We start from the raw sequence: 22,385 nt of genomic DNA, 5'->3' as shown, positions 1-22,385 counted from the left end.
GGGAGCAAGAAAGCTTCCCCCGGTTCTTCGATTGGAATAAGCTATTAGCTCCTTTAAAAGGTTATCAATGACATTATGCCACATATAAGCGATAGCGTTACTTTTCAACAGCATGCTATATGATTATGTTACCGTCTATGTAACGAAATGACAGCGATATTAATGGTTGTTTCTGAATCATTTAGTGTGTTGCGAAAATTTATTTTTGAGTGACACAGACCACGTGACATATCCTGTCACCGTCGCCGTTTTTTCCATGTGAAGATTTCGAGGTCAACAGCATCATGGCAGTCTTGTGGTAAGAGAAGTACAGACTTTTATGCCATCTCTCAAAGACATGCTTGTGATTTTACGAGGCTGCCTAGCTTCGAAGGGGAAGGTCAGGGTTGCTCAATTTTTCAAGGCTTCAAGTATTCAAACGGCTACGCCTCTGACACTGACGGACATTATATTTCGACCTGGTGTTACTAATGCTATTGCTTTAAAAGAAACCACTATTTCTTCTGTGAGGTGAAAATTATGAAGTATCGGTGCAACTAAAATTAAAATGCATTTTGCCGTTGCGGAGTCAAGTGAGTGGACACAGCGCTTCTGTTCGGTTCTGAATGGCTGTGGCCGAACGGCTCATTAGAAGTTTGTCAGTCACGATAAGCGTCAGACTGACTGCGAGGGAAAAGTTGTGCATCACTCTGAACACTTTCGCAATGTGAGATAGCAGTGCCGCGGTGCTTTCCCGCAGCTGCTCCTGCCGTCGAAGCCGTGGTCTCTCCACTTCTGCGCACAATAGTACATTTATGTTTACTATATAGTAGATTACTGACATGCACTGGTTTGGCTCAGAGGCAATAAGGACAGTTAGGCATGACACTGGCAAGCTCTTCCTGGAGACAGAAAAACCTTATTAATAAGTGTTGTAGCTAGAAATTAACTAGGTTAATAATTTATACTGAAGTAGACCTTATGCTCTTTGTGCTATCTACAAACTCAACTCTCATATGCCTGTGTGACATGATTCCAGTAAGTCTCCTACATCCATGTTGCAATATAATGGAAAATGTGGCAGAGATACTGGACATTCTACCCCAACATGTGATTATTTTGAATGTCCTCATCGAAAACTAGGCCAGCATATTTATCAGTATTTTACTTGTCATTTCATTATTGTCATCTTTTTATCTTACCTTAAAGGTATACTGAACAAATATCCAAGAATATTGAGAAAGCACCACAATTGTATTTAAGACATGATTACACTACAGGCACATAATTCAGGTTAGTTTTGAGTGGATGGCTTTATTTTTGACATTTTCTGAGCAGCCGCCGGGTCACAGGCAGCGCGCTCCCGACTGTGAGCTGGCGAATGTGATGTCACATTTACCCTCAGCAATGTCATGGCCCCGCGGGCCCGCCGCCCCGCACCCGAGTTGAGTTGGGAGATGCACGAGGCTTTCCTAGTCTGCAAGCTTTGCACACGCGGAGTGTGGAATGCTGCAGGCAATGGAGATCAAGGGGGATGCGTACGGAGGGCGCGTATGGTGGGCAATTGTTTGCACACTGGGAGGGAAGGATGAGTTGTGTGCAGCGTGGTTTAAAGCTGCGCTCTGAGTCCACTGTCCCGTAGAAACGTGAGCAGCAGTTTTAGGGTGCATTCCATTTTATATATAAAAACACGTCCTTCCATGCACTTTGAGTGCCATGGAGGAAGGAAAAAATGGGTAAGAGAGATCGCTCGCGATGGGGGCGGCTAGGGAGGCAGGTAAAAGTGACGTGATATCAGATTTTGTCAGAGCTTTCACGAGAGGCCGCTAAGTTCGGCGATTTGAGAAATATTAATTATGTGAAGAGGAAGAAGTGCACAAGGAACATGCCAGTCAGTGGCATCGTGATCGCTGCGCGTGCTGGATCTGCCTGTGTTCGCTGCCGCTGTGTTCGCCGCTGATCTGCTCAGTCCTGCTGATCAAGTCCTGTTGATCCGCTGAATAAACCCCCCATTCTTACATTTGGTGGAGGTGCCGGTCAAGATCTATCCTCTCGCCCTGGAACTCCGCAGCCGTACATTACCACCTCCTGCGATGCCTGAGGACGTCAACCACCAAGCCGTACAAGTTGGCTCGGCCATCATCTGTCCCGGCTCCCTCCGCCAGCGAGACCCCGCCATCTTCAGCGGCACTGACGACCACGATGTCGAGGACTGGCTCACATCCTATGAACGAGTGAGCGCTTACAACAAATGGGACGCGGAAACAAAGTTAAGCAACGTCATTTTCTATCTCACCGGCGTAGCAAACCTATGGTTTCGAAACCATGAAGCGGACATTCCATCATGGTCCGCGTTTAAAGCCAGCTTCTCTGAAGTTTTCGGCCGACCAGCTGTGAGGAAACTCCGCACTGAACAGCGCTTCCGTACGCGGTCTCAGCAAGTTGGCGAAAATTTCACGAGCTATATCGAGGACGTCGTCGACCTGTGCAAGCGCGTTAACCCACACATGTCAGAGGCCGAGAAGATCAAGCACATTCTGCAAGGCATCGATGACGATGCCTTTCAGATGCTGTCGGCTCGAGATATCCGCACCGCCGCGGAAGTGGTCACACTGTGTCAAAGTTATGATGAACTGCGGAAACAAAGGGCCATAACTCGCGCGAACACCATGCACTCTGAGTCCCTTGCTGGCCTGACAGATGCAGGTGCACATTCTGCGCTCCTACCACAAATTAAGAGCTTCATTCGGGAAGAAGTTGCTCGACAGCTCTCCCTTATATCCTGCCATCAAGAACCTTCCTCACACCTAGCTCCCAGTTTGCGCCACATTATTCAAGAACAGGTAGCTGAATCTCTTCCTCCAGCCCCTTAACCCATGCCTGTTACAGCGCCGTTAACATATGCGGCTGTTGCGGCCCGACCGCCACCTACATATGCTCCACCGCCACCAGCCTACGTTCAGCCGCCTCCTGCGCCTGCGCGAGAACCTGCGCAGTTTATGCGACCGGCTCCAAGACCACGTAATCCCTGGCGCACGACGGATAACCGGCCAATCAGTTACACTTGCGGGCTTGCTGGACACATTTCTCGTTACTGCCGCAACCGTCTCCTGGTGTCGGCACCACCTACTCATGGTTCTGCATACTGGTCTCCGACGCCTCAGTATTCCGCGCCTACTGAGCCTCCAGCCCACCCTCAGTTCTCCCCAGACCGCTCAGCCATGTCCGACCGCCGTTCACCGTCGCCGCGACGCCGCTCTATCTCTCCGATGCGACGTCGACAGAACGCTTCACATGAGGAAAACTAAAGGCCGCAGTTCCTGAGGCGAGAACTGCGACCCCGTCGAACTTCCCAAGTCCTCATCTGTCGCCGACAAACCTAATTGAAGTTTTCGTCGAGGGTGTTGCTGTCATGGCTCTAATTGACACTGGTGCTGCGATTTCGGTAATGGACGCAAAACTATGTCGCACTTTAAAGAAAGTGAAGACGCCAATTGCGGGACTTTCGTTGCGAACGGCCAGCGCTCAGCATATCAAGCCTTTAGCAGCGTGCACCGCTCGAGTAGTTATCCAGAATTCCCTTTATACGATTGAGTTCGTCGTGCTGCCAAGTTGCTCGCACGCTGTAATTTTAGGCTGGGATTTCCTGTCGCGTCATGCTGCTATTATCGATTGTGCTCGAGCTGAAGTGGGGTTCTCGACTATGCCCGATGCCTTACCAGATGCTGATCAGTCAAATTCCGGTGCTAAAGCCCTCGTCGCCGAAGATATCGACCTTCCTCCCTGCTCTTCAGTGCTTGTTCGTGTCGTTTGTGCATCTATTAGCGATGGCACCGTTCTCTTCACACCAGCCCATACTTTCCTGCGCCGCAAGTGCCTTCAATTGCCCTACGCAGTGCTCGCTATTTCCGCTGGCTTTTCCATGTTATGGGTCTCTAACCCATTTAACTCCCCTACTGCTTTGCGCCATGGCGAATGCCTCGGAAGTATCCAGCCAATCGCATCTCTTCTGATCTCTGAGGAACCTGACGACGCGCCGCACTGTGCCGTGACTGCGCTCAGCCCCCCTTCACACGCGCCCGCTCCCCCCTCTACAGACTTGTTCCTCCGTTCCATCGATGCCGATCTTCCCCCAGAGCAGCGCACTCAGCTTTTGAACCTACTACATCACTTTCGCTCCTCCTTCGACTGTCATCAAAGTTCTTTGGGTCAAACTTCTACAGTCACTCATCGCATCGACACCGGCACCCACGCACCACTACGACAGCGCCCCTATCGTGTGTCTGCAACCGAACGCCAGGCTATAGAACAGCAAGTCGACCTAATGATCCAGAATGGCGTGATTCAGCCCTCAAGCAGCCCTTGGGCCTCACCTGTTGTCCTTGTAAAAAAGAAAGATGGTTCTATCCGCTTCTGTATCGATTATCGCCGCCTTAACAAGATCACGCGAAAGGACGTCTATCCTCTCCCACGCATCGACGACGCTCTCGATTGTTTGCAAGGCGCCGAACTCTTTTCTTCCCTAGATTTACGTTCCGGGTACTGGCAAGTCCCCTTGGAAGCGGCTGATCGCCCCAAAACTGCCTTTGTAACTCCCGACGGCTTGTACGAATTCACAGTTATGCCGTTTGGCCTTTGTAATGCTCCGGCAACATTTGAGCGGATGATGGACACCATTTTGCGTGGCCTGAAGTGGAAGACATGCCTCTGCTACCTCGATGACATTGTCGTCTTTTCTCGTGACTTTGACACACACCTCTACCGTCTGAAGCACGTTTTGACCTGCCTATCTGATGCCGGACTGCAGCTGAATTTGAAAAAATGTCGTTTTGCCGCCCGCCAGCTCACCATTCTCGGCCACGTTGTTTCCAAAGAAGGTGTATCTCCAGACCCTGCCAAACTTCGTGCCGTAACAGCCTTTCCCAAACCGACTTCCATCAAAGATCTACGTAGCTTCCTCGGGCTGTGCTCTTACTTTCGCCGCTTTATTAGGAATTTTGCTTCCATTGCTGCTCCCTTGACAGAACTTCTGTCCGGCAGTTCCGACCTTTCGTCGTGGTCACCAGCGTGTGACTATGCCTTCAATGCTTTACGACATATCCTCACGGCACCGCCTGTCCTACGTCACTTCGACCCCACAGCGCCTACTGAGGTCCACACAGACGCCAGTGGTACTGGTCTCGGCGCTGTGCTCGCTCAGCGCAAAGCAGGTTATACTGAATACGTGGTCGCCTATGCTAGCCGTACACTCACGAAGGCTGAATCCAATTACTCTGTCACTGAAAAAGAATGCTTAGCGATTATTTGGGCTCTTACTAAATTCCGCCCTTACCTCTATGGTCGCCCTTTTGACGTAGTGACGGACCACCATGCGCTTTGCTGGCTTTCCTCACTGAAAGACCCGTCCGGCAGACTGGCAAGATGGGCTCTTCGCCTTCAGGAATATGATGTCCGCGTTGTTTACCGCTCTGGCCGCAAACATCACGATGCCGATGCACTTTCCCGCTGCCCCCTTACAGCTGAGGTCGCGAGCCTTTCCCCTTCCGACGATTCCCCGCCATCGCTTCACATCAATGACATGCCGTCAGCGCAGCGGCAAGATCCTTGGATAAACTCTATCCTCGATTTTATCTCCAATCCTACAGCTGCTTCTCCATCGCGTGCTCTCCGCCGCCATGCTTCCCACTTCGCCATTCGTGATAACCTCCTCTACCGCCGCAACTACTGTGCAGATGGCCGCAAGTGGTTGCTAGTTATTCCCCGGCAGCTACGTTCGCAAATTTGTGACTATTTCCACGCTGACCCACAATCCGGTCACGCGGGCGTCTTCAAGACATACACTCGTCTCCGGCTGCGTTACTACTGGCGGGGTATATACACCTTTGTACTAAAGTACTTTCGCTCATGCCTCACCTGTCAACGTCGCAAGCCATCTCCTCAACGTTCTGCTGGAGAGTTGTTGCCGTTACCCAGCCCACCACGTCCTTTCGACCGCGTCGGCATTGATTTGTACGGGCCGCTTCCCTACACTGCAGCCGGCAACCGCTGGGCTATCGTAGCCGTTGATCATCTGACGAGGTATGCAGAAACCGCCGCACTTCCATCTGCCACAGCGTCAGAAGTAGCTTCCTTCATTTTGCAGCGATTTGTTCTTCGCCATGGCGCACCTCGAGAGCTGCTCAGCGACAGAGGACGCGTTTTCTTGAGTGACGTTGTGAAAACCTTGCTCACCAAGTGCAACATTATTCATAAAACCACCTCCGCCTATCATCCACAGACTAATGGCCTCACTGAGCGTTTCAATCGTACCCTTGGCGACATGCTCGCTATGTACGTCTCCTCCAACCACTCAAACTGGGACCTCGTCCTTCCGTATGTCACGTACGCATACAATACCGCAACGCAGTCTACTACTGGCTTCTCTCCTTTTTTTCTCCTCTACGGCCGTCACCCCTCTGCTACAATCGACACCATACTCCCGTATCAGCCAGACATATCAGAGTATACACCTGCGTCTCAAGCAGCCCAGCATGCGGAAGACTGTCGACAAATCGCCCGCGCATTCACGGCTAACACCCAGTACCGCCATAAATCCAACCATGACAGCCAACACTCGACACCGCACTTCTCGTCTGGCGCTTTTGTGTGGCTATGGATACCTTCCAATGCCCCTGGACTGTCTTCAAAATTTCTTGCTAAATATCATGGCCCATACCGTGTTCTGGAGCGCACCTCTCCGGTTAATTATGTGGTGGAACCTGTTACGCCGTCCCATGATCTACGCCGGCGCGGACGCGAGATTGTTCACGTCCAGCGCCTCAAACCCTATTATGACCCTGCCGTCTTGCTCACGCCGTAAGTCGCCAGGATGTCTCCTCTTCGTCCCGCGGGTAATTGTGAAGAGGAAGAAGTGCACAAAGAACATGCCAGTCAGTGGCATCGTGATTGCTGCGCGTGCTGGATCTGCCTGTGTTCGCTGCCGCTGTGTTCGCCGCTGATCTGCTCAGTCCTGCTGATCAAGTCCTGTTGATCCGCTGAATAAACCTCCCATTCTTACAATTAAAATACTTTCCGCTCATAGCTGTTCATAAAGTGTTGTTTTGGTCACTCTCAATGCGATAGCTATCATCTGCGCTAAAAATATCAGCGGCAATTTTTTCAGTCACTATCCCTTTAAAGGAAAAAAAAACTGCATTTAAACTGTGAAAAGGTGCTTTTTTCCTGTCATAATAAGACATGCAGGATCCATCAATGTGAGCTGCCATTTGTAAATTTCTGCATTGCTATCTTAACTCTCGAATCATGCCAGTATTGGGCAAGCAGAAAGGACAAACATGAGACAGACTTCAGATGATTTTTAAGTTTAAAAAGCAAATAAAGCTTGTTCTAAGGGAAATGAAGCTCATACATGCATTTCTGTCTACGCGCACAGGCCGACTACATGCACTCCATTTTAGAGCACTGGCGTGCACAGTGACAACTGTGTACATTTAGTTTAAACCAGTACACTTACCTCATCTGCAACAAAAAGGCCTCCCTTATCCTTGATCAATTTGTGAGCTTTTTTCAGGTATCCTTTGGGATACTGCACTGAGCCTCCAACACCCTATCAATACACAGAAAGAAAAGACTATCAGTCTACGACTTAAAATTTGGCTAATATTACTGTATTTTTTATTACTAAGCACAAAATCACTCGGCAGACGTGTGGCATACAAATAACATTAAACAAACAAGTATGCAAATTATTATACAGTTGTTTTAAAGTGTAGCTAAGCTTCAAGATTCACAATAAAATGCTTCCTTTATTAAAGGATATGTCATGTCTTTATCAAAAGACATTGTGGCTTGTTTATATATACTGCAGTATGACAAAACAAGTAGGACCAATGCCAAAATTAATTTTCTGGCACATAAAATATATGCCATACGTCAAATGCGGTCTTCATCATTCACATTTAGCTGCACATCATGCATCTGGCAACAAAGTCCTATCGTTTCACATGGTACAGAATTCTGTTGACTCCATGCACCTTGAGTCAAAACTTAAAACCTTGAGTTAATAGCATAACAGCCATTTAGCTGTGTTTTTTTCCACCACACTACAAAGGGATATATAGATACATTAGTGAGCTAAAACTTTTATTAATGCAAATTTATCGCATTAGCTGGATGAGGTTAATAAAAATATGTAAGTCAAAGAAAAAAATTGGGGGGACATTTAAGCTCAACATTTAAGGATGTGATGCAACAGCTATAAAAATTGGCATACAAATTACGCATATGCAGCTCATGCTGTACATATCTAACCAGCTCTTAACAGCTTAAACACCGATTGCATTTTACAAAGATAAAACCTGCAAAGGCACGTTACAAGTACATGTACTTGAACTTAATTGTAAACTAAACAAAATAATGCAAATAACTCCACAGTAGCTTATATATGATTAGGCAGACCAGCCATTTTATCACGTCACCCGATCACTCACGTATCACTAGACATGAAGTCTATAGATTTCATGATTTTTTTCATGAAAACTTTTCTCTTTTCCCACTATTTGAGCTAAGTGAGTGTTGACTATTCATAGGAAAGCATACACGTGTTAATTAAAGGGGTATAAGCACCTAATTTTAGTGGCATGTTTTCTTCCCTGCAATAATGCATAAAACTTCAGAATACATGGCTCACCACAGGGTGCTTACCTATGACCCATAAATAATTTAAAATTGAATTTCTTCTCTGATGCTGTTTTGATCTTGGTCTCATCAACTGAATGATGCCTGTGTGAAGAAAAAGATGGACCCCTTCGCTGGACTCTGATGAAGAAGCAGTTATGGAATTGCCATCGTGCAGATCGTGTTGTTCTTGATCGCCCCGCTTCCTCGCTGACCTCGACGCCGACCTCGACGTCCCTCTTCAACATTTGGTGAAGGTGCGGCCTGATATCCTTCCCTCACGCTGGAGCTTCACACCCGCATGCTCCCGGTAACTCGTATGGCTGAAGACGAACACCCACCGGCTGCCCCGATGACCCCGCCGGTTGTCTGTTCTGGCTCCTTACGCCAGCGAGACCCTGCGCTCTTCAGCGGAACCGACGACACAGACTGCGATGACTAGCTTGAGTCGCACGAGCGAGTGAGTTCCTACAATAAATGGGACGACACCACGAAGTTAACAAATGTCATATTTTATTTGGCCGGCATTGCTAACTTGTGGTATCGTAGTCATGACGAGGAAGCTGCTCGCCAGATATCATTACTTCCCAAGAACTGCGAGCTGTCTCAAAATTTGGCGCCCCTTCGACAGGCCGTCGCCGACCGCGTGGCGGACGCTCTTCCCTCTGTCGCTCCGCCAGCGCCCATGCCTCAGCCCTCACCAGCCGTTGAGCCCCTCGCATATGCCGACATTCCTGTCGCTTCACCAATGACGCCCGCTCCTGTCGCACCGCTGACGTACGCTGCCATCGCTGCCCGACCACGGCCACCTAGCTACCCTGTGGTGTACGCTACGCCTCCAGCGCCTGTACAGCAATTTCCTCAGGCACCGTAGCCTTTTATTCCACCTCGTCCGCAGCACCGCAACCCATGGCGAACAAGTGACAACCATCCCATCTGCTATTCCTGTGGGTTTGCTGGCCATATTGCCCGGTACTGCCAAAATCGCACTCCCGACGATTTTGTACCGCGCCGAATGTCAGCTTCCTGGCAGCCGCCCAAAACCAGTACGCAGCCGCTGATCCATCTGCAAGTTCCGTCGCGAATGACCATGCCACCTTTTCTCCTCGCCGCTCACCCTCGCCACGCCGTCGCTCCCTATCTCCTCTGCGACGGCCGTCCCAATCTTGCGCAACAGAAAAACTGAATGCCGCAGTTCCTGAGGCGAGAACTGCGCAACAAGCGAACTGTCAAAGGCCTCATGTATCTCCCGCAAATCTGCTTGAAGTTTCTGTTGAGGGCGTTGTAGTACTGGCTCTGGTCAACACCGGCGCTGCTGTTTCTGTCATGGCTGCAAGTCTTTGCCATTCATTGCGCAAAGTAACGACACCTATTTCAGGATTCTCGCTATGCACGGCAAGTGCTCAGCCTGTAGAGCCTATAGCGGTGTGCACAGCACGAGTCGTTATTCAAGAAGTTGTGTATGCAATAGAGTTCGTCATTTTGCCTTCCTGCTCTGATGATCTTATCTTGGGTGGGAATTTTCTGTCGCGCAATAATGCGGTGATCAACTGTGCTCGTGCCGAACTGGAGTTTTTTGCGCTTGACGAAACGTCGCAGGACATTCCTTCTCCCAAAGTCATTGTTGCCGAAGATATTGACCTCCCAGCGTGCTCTTTCGCTCTTGTGCCCACCGCTTGTGCGTTTTCCCGTAGTACCAATGTCCTTTTCACACCATCGCCAATCTTTCTCAACCGCAAAAGTCTTCCCCTGCCTTATGCCGTACTTTCTATATCAGCTGGCCTCACCGCCCCTCGAAGTCCCTCTTCTACACCTGTTACATCAAAGGGGGCTTTTGGTTGCACTAAGCATAAAAAATAAAAATAAAATACTGCAATATAATTGCTAATATGTCACTTGTAATCATCCTGCAGGCTGGCTGAAATGGTGTAGTGAATTAAATCTATGTACCAGTGATTATACTGTAATTTTATGCGATAGCCTTTACAGTTTGTTTCGTCGGAAAAGAGTCGCTGTCACCGTAACCTAGAATTGCGCCTTCCTTTCCCCAAGAACCAAACAAACTGAAGACATTTATCGCTTTGCAAAACTCTGTGCTAGTCTCTTAATGCCAAAAAACTTGCGGAATGAAAAGGCGGTGTTAAATCGTGTCGACTCTTCAGGCGAAACTTAAGTGTCCTCCTAATTTTTTTTTCGTGCCTCACAAGACTAAAGCCACCTTTGACATCACAGCCATCGCTGAGTCGTTGAAACTAAAAAACAAAATAGCATGAAAAAAATTCAATTGTAAATCATTTAGTATTCGTATGGGGACATCCATGTATATTGATATCTAATGCATCATTTCACAGAAGAAAAAATTTTGTCGTCCATGGTCTTATAACAGTCGAACAACAGGAGCTCAGAGTAGGCTTTGATGAATACCTGGATGCTCTCTGCAAAAAATGCTGCCACTTTCTTCTTTGACACACTCTGTTGCAGTACTTCACTGAGTTGATCAGCATAGCGTGAGGCAGCTTCGCATTCTGTGCCACAAGAACAAGTCCGGTCAGCCTGAACTGGGGAGTCACGACACTTGGAGCCTCCCCAGATACCTCGATATGGGTCAGGATTCATTGCCTGGAAGGAAAGAGTTGCATATTATATATACTGTTAATACAGCTTGCTTCTTACATGAACATGTGACTTATTAATGAACTAACCATTTTAAGGGCGCTATTTATATATTTAGGTTCTCACTATTGTTACAACAGCATTCAGGAGAAAGCAAAATTTAAGGCTCTATCTCTCAAAAACATTTTTATGATTCTTTCTCTCAAACAGGTAATTACAGTAATGTTGTTTTTTACATTATAGTTTGCACCTGAACCACACTGCAGTCATGGGAGAACTTGTAGCTAGGTACAAATGCTTCGCTAAACATTCCCCCCCCCCCCCTCTTCCCCCCCAAGTTCGTTGGCCTTTCAACCATCATTTGACATGGTTCAAAAGCACTCTCATATGTGGAGACCAAGTTGCTTGTTAAGTGTATGTAGCAAAAAAAACACCACCTCTTTTCTTCTACAGTTACAAGAGTCATTAAGTCAGCTCGCTGGGTCATTTGGTAAAGAGGCATAACTGTTCTTCACTAGAATCGCCTTCACTGCAATGATTGGCTCTCTTGAAAGTGAATGCAAGTGAGCAGATTTCAAGCACTACTGACGTAAACACATCCATGACTAGTCCTTATGCCAGAGTTTAACAGACAACTTTGTGCTTCCAGGTGATAGCAGGAAAAAAGAAAAAAAAACTCCACTGCCACATTTATTGCCACATTTATTGCCACTTTTTGAGGTGACAATGCGACTAAATAGCTTTACCATTACTGCCCCCCTGAGAGTGCAGAACAGCAGGGAATGAATGCAGAAGTTTTCATTTGTGACACACTACAACACTGATGCCAATGCCAATGGAGATGGTAACACCGTTTACTCTGGAGGTAGTCCCTCGTATGGTGTTCTCAAAGAGTACTCAACAGATAACCCAGGACCAGCAAGAAAATCAATAATGAACCACAGATTTAAATACTGCAAGTGCTAAAAGAGCCTGGTAGGCACTGCCTAATATTAAACCATGCTGTACAGATGATTGTCAATGCTCTTCACATACATGCAACCGATAACACAAACTAACTTCTTCCATGACATAGTAACCCATAATGTTAGGCGACACTGATTGTATTAAAATGTTCAGTTGGTTTGGTTTATACAGGTTACATCCCAAAGTGGCTCAGGCCATGAGAAACTCTGCTAAGCTGCTACATAAAAGGTTTTAGCAGCTTAATTGTGTACACCAACAAAAAAATCACTGGAGCAAATATATAATGAATGAATAAAGCCTGTACTTGATCAAAGGGAAGGCTCTCTGCTGCTGTTTGGGTAATTAGGGAATTAGGAGGGATAGGAGTGCAGCTTCTCGCTTCTTCACGGTTCTTCAAGCTGTTTCTTGTTGCTTGCCATGCTGCCGATCTGCGCGCTGTAAGTCGACCTCTCTCACACTACTTGAAGCAGGCCACTCTCATTGCCATAGGTGGCAATGGCATGTTGTATTGCGATGCTTGATAGTATTTGATGTGCTAAGGTGGGCATTTCGTCGTGTGAAATATGCGTAATTTTGTTTCTTCCTTGTGAGGAAGATGCACATTGCCATATAAGATGTTTTTGGAATGCTGTACACTGTTCCTGACAGGGTGCATGTTTTAAGATTGAGTGTTTCGTGTCTGCCGAAAAACCACTTGTCAAGTATGTGTGGTGTGTAGGCTGCGTTCACTATTACTTTGTTGAGAAATATCTTTTGCGGTCGAGTGAGCCCTTTCGTATTGTCAAACACCAGTGTTGGTGTTGCTTCAAATAACCTAAGCCTGCTGTCATGTTTTATTTTCGTGCGTACATAGTGCATCATTGCTCTGCCAGGGGAGCCTTCAGTGAGCATTGTTTGGTAAGGATTTGAGTCCATCGGGTTAGGCATGGAGTTGTGGTGTAGGGAGTTGTCCTGTCAGCAAGCCCACTCGCTTGCACGGCGACCGCGTGCGCGGCTGCGTTTTCCCTGTCCGTACCAGTATGTCCCGGTGTCCATATAATTTGAATTTCTTTTCCAACTTCCCACATTCGCTTCAGCTTCTTTCTGATGTCGTTGGCCACTGCGTCTTCTGTAGTTGGTGCCGTCAGCTCTGCAATAACTGCGTATGAGTCAGTTAAAATTCAATATCCATTATAATTATCTCTTGTTGATGCTGTCGTAATGGTGTTTATGGCTCCCCATATGGCAAGCAACTCTTAGTGTAAAATTGATCCTCCAGGTAGATGGCATGTTCCGTTGTGTTGGGGCACTGGCACACAAGCCCATGCCACACTCATCCTTTCATTTCTAAATGCAGCGTCAGTATAGATGTTTACTGTGTTCAGCGATCTTGTGAGGGCCATTCTCTGCTCTAAAAGGTGCCTAGCAACCGCGTTTCGCCTACCATTAGGTCATTGTGGCCTTAGTGCGATTATCGGTGCCTCCCCTGGGGGTGAAGTGTCTGTCCCCAGAGGCCTCAGAGCAGTGTTGATTTGGTTGTTCCATGCCATGATCTGCTTCCACTATGTTGTATTTTCTAGTCGGGATTGCATTCATATTTTTACTTCTTTGATAATGTCTCGTATGGGTGGTATGCTGACCAGCTCAAGCAGCTCTTCATTCCTTGTGTACTTAGGAAGCCCAGTAATGGTGCGAAGAGTGGCCCTGTGTAGCTTTCAATGTCTTTCAGGTCGTGATCAGAAAACGAATACATGGGTGCCCTGTACAGAATCCTGCCGACAACAACCGCTCTAGACAGTGTTTGCAAAGATTTTTGCCGGGCTCCACCGTACTTGTTTGAAATCCAGCGAATCATATGCAACATCGGAGTCCAGTTACACTGTAATGTATGAATCCATTTACAAGGACTGTTGCAACTAGAAAGCTGTGCCCCCAAGATTTTTTTTGTCTGCCCGTTTGCAGACGTGATGTGTTCTCCAATAAGCAGTGTAATCTGTTTTATGCCGTCCGTGGTATTCTTGCCATCTATGCTTATGAGTTGTGTCTTTTCAGACGACAGCTGTAGTCCCCATGCTTCTAAGCTGTGAATAAGGCTGAAGACTGCTGCTTGCAGCTTGGTGTGCATGCTCTATTCATTTGGGTAATCCGTTGCTTCCATCCATATCATGACATCATCTGCGCAGATGGTGAAGCGGGTCGAAGCGTCTCTCTCGAGCACTTCTGCTACATGGGTCATGGCCAAGTTAAGTAGCAAAGGGCCAAGGATAGAGCCCTGAGGCAACCCCCTATCCAAGTAATAGGTTCTGGGGCTCCATCCCGAAGCTTTGCCATGAAGCCTAATAGGTCTGCTTTGAAGGAAGCTGCATATCCAATTGTATGCTTTTTGGCTGGGATATCTCGTTGTTAATTCTTGTAGGATTACCTGTAGTTTTACATTGTCAAATGCTTTGCGCATATGAACCGCGAGGATGTAATCTGGTGTCTGTTTGCGAGACCTGCAGTTGATTACCTTGCGGAGCAACCAAAGGCAGCCATGTGTGCCCATATTCGGCCGGAATCCTGCCGGAGCCGGATGCAACCCAGGCTGTATGTATTCAATGTAATGCTGTATTCTCGTGGCTATCATTCACTCAATCAGTTTGCAGACGGTTGACATGAGGGCTATTGGCCATAGATTCTCTGGTTTTGTGCGGTCCTTGTCCGATTTCGGTATGGCATAGATCAGTGATAGTCATCTGGCACCAGTCCAGATTCCCATGAATCGTTTATGATAGTTAAGACCTGATCTTAGGCTTCGTCGCTAGGTTTTTGAGCTCCTGCCATGTTACTCCGTCGTGTCTGGGGGCCGATTTCAGTTTGCCATAGGCTAGTGCTGCCAGTAGCTCGCCAAATGTAAATTATTTTTCAAGTTCCGTCTTTGTGTTGTCAATCGTGATTGTCGGCAAAGCTGGCATGGGTATCTCAGAAGCATGCGGGAAGAACGTGCGGATCACCTTTTCCTCGAGTGCGGCAAAGTTCTCACGCAGGAACAGCTCTGCAAGCGGTGGTGCACTTTTCTCTTTCCCCAGCAAGCTTTGTAGAATTCCCCAAGCTTTTTAAGGCCGAGTTCGCGGCTGAGTATCGCACAAGTGCTATGCCATGCATCTGTTTCGAACTTTTGTTGGTACTCCTTGATGAGTCGATAGTGGCGCTCAAGGCTCATGAGATCCCGGTGACGTTTTCTTTTATATCTGTATTGCTGCGTGAGGATGTTGACCTTTTGCCACAAGTTGGCAAGGTGCCTATCCATGTGTGTGGTAGTGTCGTCGTATATTATTGAGTCTCGGGCCCATGGCTGTGCTTCCGCAACCATGGCACCGAACTGCACAAGATCCACGAAGTTTCCACCAGTGGCTGTCCGAAATTTTTCCAGCCGATGACAATCGTTTGCCTGTTTTATCTAATTTTTCTTTCTTTTTTTTTTCAGTTAAGAGTGATCAAAATCGGAAAATCGTCGCTTCCCCACGTTGTCTGTTCAACTTCCCACTGTCTAATGAATCCTGGTGTGGCCAACGTCAGATCGGGTGTCGGATGTCTTGTTGTTAGGTGTGTAGTCCTATGCGCGTTTGAGTGTCCGGGGTGTTGTATATGTTTAGACAGACATTTCTATGGCATCGTGCAGCATGCGTCCCCTTGGGTCAGCTCTGGCATAGCCCCGGTTCGGGTGCTTAGCACTGAAGTCTCCTCCCACCAGGATGGGGAGGCCTCCTGCCAGGGACAGGACCTTGGCGAGCCACTCATATGAGTCGGTATTTTTACTGCCAGTGAGGGGTCTATAATATACGAAGACTGCCACTGTGGGCCCAGGAAAACATAGCTTAACTGCAACTACTTCTCCTAACTCATTACTTATTAATTATTACTCTCCTAACTCAGAAATTTGTAATTCGGTTGATGTACATTCATTTCTGACAAGGAGAGCAGCTTGACCCTGTGCATGTTGGTTTCCTCTGTTCTGATGCAGTATGATAGGCTGCTGAAATGTACGGTAACCCTGAATAGTGCAAGGCCCTTTTATTTCCTGCAAAAGGACAACCAGAGGCTCCAATTTTCTGACTTTTTGCCTTAGGGTAGATCCAGTCCGTGTGAAACTTTTGCAGATTCATTGTAGGCATATTGGTCTCCTTCTTATTTCGCTTCTGCGGGCTTGTGTATTTTTGGCTCATTGTATTGCTGTTGGATACTTATGCAACTCTGTAAAAATTGCTTCAATCTGAGTCTGTATTGCGTTTGTTATCGTTTGAAACTCATCCCGCAGGTTGTTTTCTAGGCGCCGTGTCTCGCGTCGCTCTTGCCTCATGGTGCTCAGTGTCTGCGCATACGCAGAGTCTTGTGCGGTAAATGCCTTCGTCGCCTGATGAGTCTGTCATTTGAGTCAGTGGTGCTTTAGTGTGTTGGGGCTTTATGGAGTTTGTGGTCGTTTTACGACTTGACGACCGTCTGGGCCGGCTATTTGAACGCACGCACTGCATCCGCCCAGTGGGTGTGACTGAAGCACGTTGCTGCTGCACCTGAGAAGCATGAACGTCTTGTTACTGTGGTAGCCTTGCAAGAACTTTTTCCAGCATTGCTCTAAATTGTTGATTTTCTTTTCGCAACTCTTCCAGTTGTTGTTGGTAGGCAGGGGGCAGTGCAGGTTCTATCGACGAGTTCTGTCGCACCTTGTCTGCCCATGTCACTTCTTCCTTGACTGCATCAGGGTTCTGCTTATTTTCTTTAGGCTCTTTTGGTGCGCAACTAGGGCAAACCGAACTAATTGAAATGTGGCGCAGTTTCTGGCAGGCGACGCAGAATAATTCTTGATTGCATTCTGTGTCTTTGGAGTGCAGCTGTCCGCACTCCTTACAAACCTCTTCGGCCAAACAGTACCTAGTAATATGCCCCAGTCCATGGCAGTTATAGCAGGCAACAATTTTCAATCTGCACCGTAGACCCTTGTGATTTTGTAATCAAAAATGATAAAGAAACAAGAAACTCCATTTTGGCACATATCTCTCTGCAGCATGGCATCTATGATTGTGCATGTGACTTATTAAACATTTTTTTAAATGTCCACAGCTGCTTTCTTGATGTCAGTAATGTCAGCTACATTTAAAATCCCTGCTGGATTTTAAAGTAGGGACATTTCATGCCTATAAAAAAGAAAAGCTTTCCAAAAACAAGAAATAAAGGCTGAAATCACAGTTTTATTGTGCCTAAGAAGTGCCGTCTGGTATTGTAACACTTTTCTTCTCTCCTGTGGTGAACTATTTACTAGGGGACAGTGTGGCTGAGTTTTTTGTATGATAATGATGATAATTATTTGGCACAATTTTTTAATTTTTTATTTCTTGAGAATATGGCTGTACTTCATAATCATGAAACTGTAAGCCGCAAGTGAACTACTAAAGTATTCGAGGCATTCATGTTATTTTTGTAAAATAGGAGGTTCAAATTTTTCTTAAGGGGGGACATGGCTCTTAAAACTATTACTCCTAACTTTTTCCAAATTTGATAAAACCTGGTATTCTGATTCAGTTTCTTGCACTGATTTCAAATATATAACTATTTTTGCAATTGGCCAATTAGTTCAAAATATCAATGAAATTAATTTTTCATAATTTGCAGGAACAATGAAAAACTAACCATACTATAAAAAATTCACGTGGACACTTTGCTAGGTACTAGAATACATAATGAATACAATGTTAGGAGCACTTTTTTGATATAACAAATATTAGCGAAGTTATAGCTGTTCAAAGTTCACTGTTCCAAATGTGGGTGCCCTCCTGTCTGATTTAGAGCAAAATTGAAAAACTTTGAACTGCTATAACATTGCTAATATTTGTTATATGAAAAAAGTGCTCCTAACATTGTATTCATTATGCTTTCTAGTATCTAGCAAAGTGTCCATGTTAACGTTTTGTAATGCGGTTATTTATTAATTGTTTCTGCAAATTATGAACAATTAATTTTATTATATCTTGAACTAATTGGCTAATTGGAAAAATAGTAACTTATTTGAAATCAGAGCAAGAAACTGAATCAGAATACCACATTTTATCAAATTTGGCCAAAAATTGGAAAAGTAACTTTAAGAGCCATGTCCTCCCTTAACAGCAGAACATAATGCATGTCTGAAAGGGACATTAAACAGCTACTTGAATGCTGAAGTGGTCAAACTAAAAAGATGAAAGAGAGTATTTTGATGCCTTGAAAACTTGGAAGTGTTCTTTTTTTTTTTTTTTTCAGGTGCCTTTGAAATTGTTCCCTTCCAAACTTTTTTATTTTTGTGCTCTGTAGGAGATGTACCCCTGTATGTGGATGATACAAGGTGTGGTACTAGTAAACGAAGTGAAGAGTGAAGTGACAAATACATGTAGGTACTCTGTATAAATAAATAAACAAATAAAAAAATTAAAGAGCACTGCAGAAGCTGCACTGGAGTAGTGCGAAAGCACGGATGCTGCTGTTGGTTGCTTCTAGTTGCTTCTAGTTGCTTAATTCATTCTTGTTACCCCTTTTAATATTTGGTGCTTTCAAATTGCGCGCCAATCCCTTCCTATGCCCTTTTTCGGCTCTACTTCTGGTTGTCACATTAATTCAATTCTTGTTTACCCATTTTAGTCTTTGGTACTTTCAAATTGCGTGCCAATCCCTTCCTATGCCCTTTTTCGGCTCTACTTCTGGTTGTCACATTAATTCAATTCTTGTTTACCCATTTTAGTCTTTGGTACTTTCAAAATGGGTGCCAATCCCTTCCTATACCTTTTTTGGCTCAACTTCAGGTTGCGTAACGTCACATCCTTGACGTCACCTTAATTGACTGATTTAAATAACTATTTAGTATTTGATACATTTAAATGTGGCACCAGGCCACTGGCTAATGAGACCATTTTCGCCTCTACTTTTAAATTTTTTGCCTCTAATTAATTACCTAATTAACTTATCGGCCTAACTATTTTTTCGGACACAACATTACATCACCTTCTATCGATTAACACCACTCATTAACCTCTACCACTTCTCTATTACTCACAACTGCTGCGGACACGATTTTGTGGACACGTTCTGCAGACGCGGTGTGCAGACGCAGTCTGCGGACAGAAATCTGTGAACATAGCAAAGTAATGCTTTCACGTTAATAAATACTGATCCATATTAATGAAGAGGTGTGTAAAGAGGCAGTGTCTTTTTTTTTTATTCCTTTAAACAACTGTTTCAATACATGCACATGAAGGTATGCTCGATTAAATTATATCGTCATGGCTTTGTTTTACCAATTTTCCAACCTCAGATAATTAAGCAGTCAGTAGTCACACTGGTGCATCACGTCCTCATGCTCGTTCATTGTACTCAACTGTGACAAGAAGAACTGCACTCACATGGAAAACCCCAAAGCTAGACGGTATGTGGTGCTTGTAGTTGCCAACACCACATAGACTTGCACAGTATGGGCTCATTCCATGATAAGCATTCCTGCACAGCAGTAATACAGGGTGTTGAAAATAGAAATAAGATTCAGGGCTTCATCCTGCAGAGCAACCTACCAATTGTAAATAATACACAAGTTAGAACTTGCACTTGCCTAATTCATATGTGTATACAAGAACTTTATCACTTCATTACAAGAACTCGATTAACAACTATGAGGTGTGTAATACTACCAGCAGAAAGGTAAGTAAGTTAGAAAAAAGTACTGCAAGTTTAGTACTTATCATTGTACAATAATTCATTCTAAAGAAAAAAAAATAATAATTAATAAAGTTGCATATTTAAGTAATTGCACTTTACAAGGAATTTTGTCAAGTGCAAAAAGAACAAAAAATCCTGATGCACTAAGAAACTATAAAGAAAGCAATGTTGAGAAAAATTCGTGCCAATAATTTTTGCAAGCAACGCTGACTTGTGAGATGAGCTCAAATGAGACCATAAAAAGGGAAGAGAGGAGACACAGATAACACTTCAGATGATTTTACCCAAGTCTCTTCTCGTGGTCAAAAATACCAACTTTATATCCTGTAAGTTTACAGAGCAGTTCTTACAGAGCCTTTCCAGTTGAAACAGTATATGGAAGTGTTCAATTAAAAACTACATAACATTACAAAAACTCACAATTTGCGGTTTCTGAAAAAGATATTATGATAGAGTACATTTTCGATGCACTGCAAATAAAAAAAATTAAAAAAACGTGCTTATTTAGATATTTTCTTCGACCTTCCTCTGCTCTCTGCTGTTCTGTCTGCCAGTTTGTGCTATCAATGTGCCTACTTGATTTCTTCTTAACATAGTGCATTAAAATTATATTTTTAATGCTTGCTACCCTTAAGATGAAATACTGTGCCTATATGTAGGCCGACTAAGAACAGCTGCTTTTCATAAGAAAACATCTTTAAGGGGAGAGACGGAGCTTTCAGCAAATTTTTCTGTTTCTTGTTCAATTTACAAAAAACACTTTGTGCCTACTGAAAATAATCTTCAAACATGACATTGTTGAAGTCGACCAAAAACAAACATACACAAAAAAAACACAGCACGACATTTTGGCTTCCATACGGGAGCCTTGTTCCCAACTCGTCTGGTCAGGATGGACCGTTAAATGGGAGATTGTTGACGCCGACCAAAAACGCAAAAGAAAAAAAAAAAAAACATAACATGGCGTTTAGGCTTCCATACGGGAGCCTTGTTGATGGTCTACTGTGGCTCCCGTATGGGAGGCGAAACGACATGTTATGTTTTTTTCTTTTTTGTTTTGGTCGGCGTCAACAATGTCCCGTTTAACGGTCCATCCCGACCAGACGAGTTTTCGTAAACTCTTGATTTCATTGAAAATAATCTTGTGATTATTATTATTACAAAATTTCATGGTTATATCTCAAGAACACCTTTTTTTTTGCAATATATTCATGTTAATCCTTGTGCAACACCTGCAGGGTTAACAAAATGTATCAGAAGGCCGGATCAACATTCACTGAGTTCCTATGGCATGCTGCAGGATCAAGATATTCTTGTAGTTTTTTTCCCGTAAGCAAAAATATGCAGATATGTCTAGACTGATAAGAAAATTTTAGCCAGAAATTTAAAACTAACGAATCTAAAACACAAAGAATGCCTTGGCATGCAGCATTGTTCCAGGGCAGCAAAAAAAAATGTGTGAAAATAGATAAAACAGTAGCAAGGAAATCTGTATGATAAGGTGATCGTCTAGTCAGAAAACCAAAATGGAGAAAAGTTCCAAATGCTTAAGCATTTTTCCAATACAGAGAGCCAACATTGGCCCCTAAATAATTTTTTTAGAGCACTTTCCGGTAGATTTTAGCAATGAAACTTAGGCGTAGCATAGAAAACGAGGCATGAATGCGGAAATAAATATTTAAAAAAAATCTATTTCTGGACACGTTTTGCGATTTCAAAAGGGGATCTGAATATTATTTCACTTGACATTTCTATACTTTCTTTTACAGACCGCCTCTAAAAATTTTATGCTCATTTTACTACATTGCATGCTTCTTAATTAAAGCGCTGCTGGCAGTCAGTAAGATGATGACACAGTGATGAATGAAGATGCTAATGCTTGACAAGTGTCGTCTTAGAAACCAGGTTGGCATTGGCTATATAATAAAACCCACGAGCTCCTAATCTATTTGCTGCCTTGAAAATTGACCATTTGCCACAATGAGAGCATGCAGCACTGCAGTGAAGCTGGCTAGAAGGGACACTGAAGGCAACTCCGTCTAACTATTGTCCTCAATAAAAATCAACTAGTACTTGTACCTTTCTGGGTATATTAAAGTTTCTCCACCAGCAAAAAATGCAAATATGGTTGAGAAGGTTGAATTTAAGAATTTTCTCACAACTCAATGGTGTCTCCATAGCCTGAGTCACTTTAGGACATTAAACCCCATAAACCAAACCAAACCACAACTTAATTCAAACTCACGGTATGTACGCCAAAAATAAATGGTTGCCACAGAGGGGATGTAAGGCTGAGGAGTTAACTCTTGAACCGCTATGCCACTGCTGGTGAAGTTCTCAGGGACGACATATCTTTATGCCAACCAAAATTTCAATATTTTGTCCTCAGTGCCAGAAAAAAAAAAAAAAAAAAAAAAACTGTTGGTACGAAAATTAGGTAGTGAGTGTCAGTTTACGAA

At 44.8% G+C, this 22,385-nt stretch overlaps 1 protein-coding gene across 3 annotated transcripts in view; it reads right to left on the bottom strand.

Annotated features, from left to right (window-relative positions):
• Nucleotides 1–22,385, bottom strand: part of LOC146201818 (alanine--glyoxylate aminotransferase 2, mitochondrial) — a 64,353-nt gene that overhangs the window by 24,234 nt on the left and 17,734 nt on the right. For all 3 annotated transcript variants that reach the window (XM_084587781.1, XM_084587780.1, XM_084587778.1), the window contains exons 6-8: nucleotides 19,617–19,710; nucleotides 11,080–11,274; nucleotides 7,493–7,585 (exon numbers count right to left, since the gene is read on the bottom strand). In XM_084587781.1, the coding sequence (XP_084443907.1) occupies nucleotides 7,493–7,585; nucleotides 11,080–11,274; nucleotides 19,617–19,710 (382 nt within the window). The remainder of the gene's footprint in view (nucleotides 1–7,492; nucleotides 7,586–11,079; nucleotides 11,275–19,616; nucleotides 19,711–22,385) is intronic.

The sequence above is a fragment of the Amblyomma maculatum genome, chromosome 1 (assembly GCF_055883805.1).
Source record: "Amblyomma maculatum isolate TAMU_Amacu chromosome 1, ASM5588380v1, whole genome shotgun sequence".
NCBI lineage: Eukaryota > Metazoa > Arthropoda > Arachnida > Ixodida > Ixodidae > Amblyomma > Amblyomma maculatum.
The sequence above is the reverse complement of the archived record's forward strand: the minus strand, read 5'-3'. Positions and strand labels throughout refer to the sequence as shown.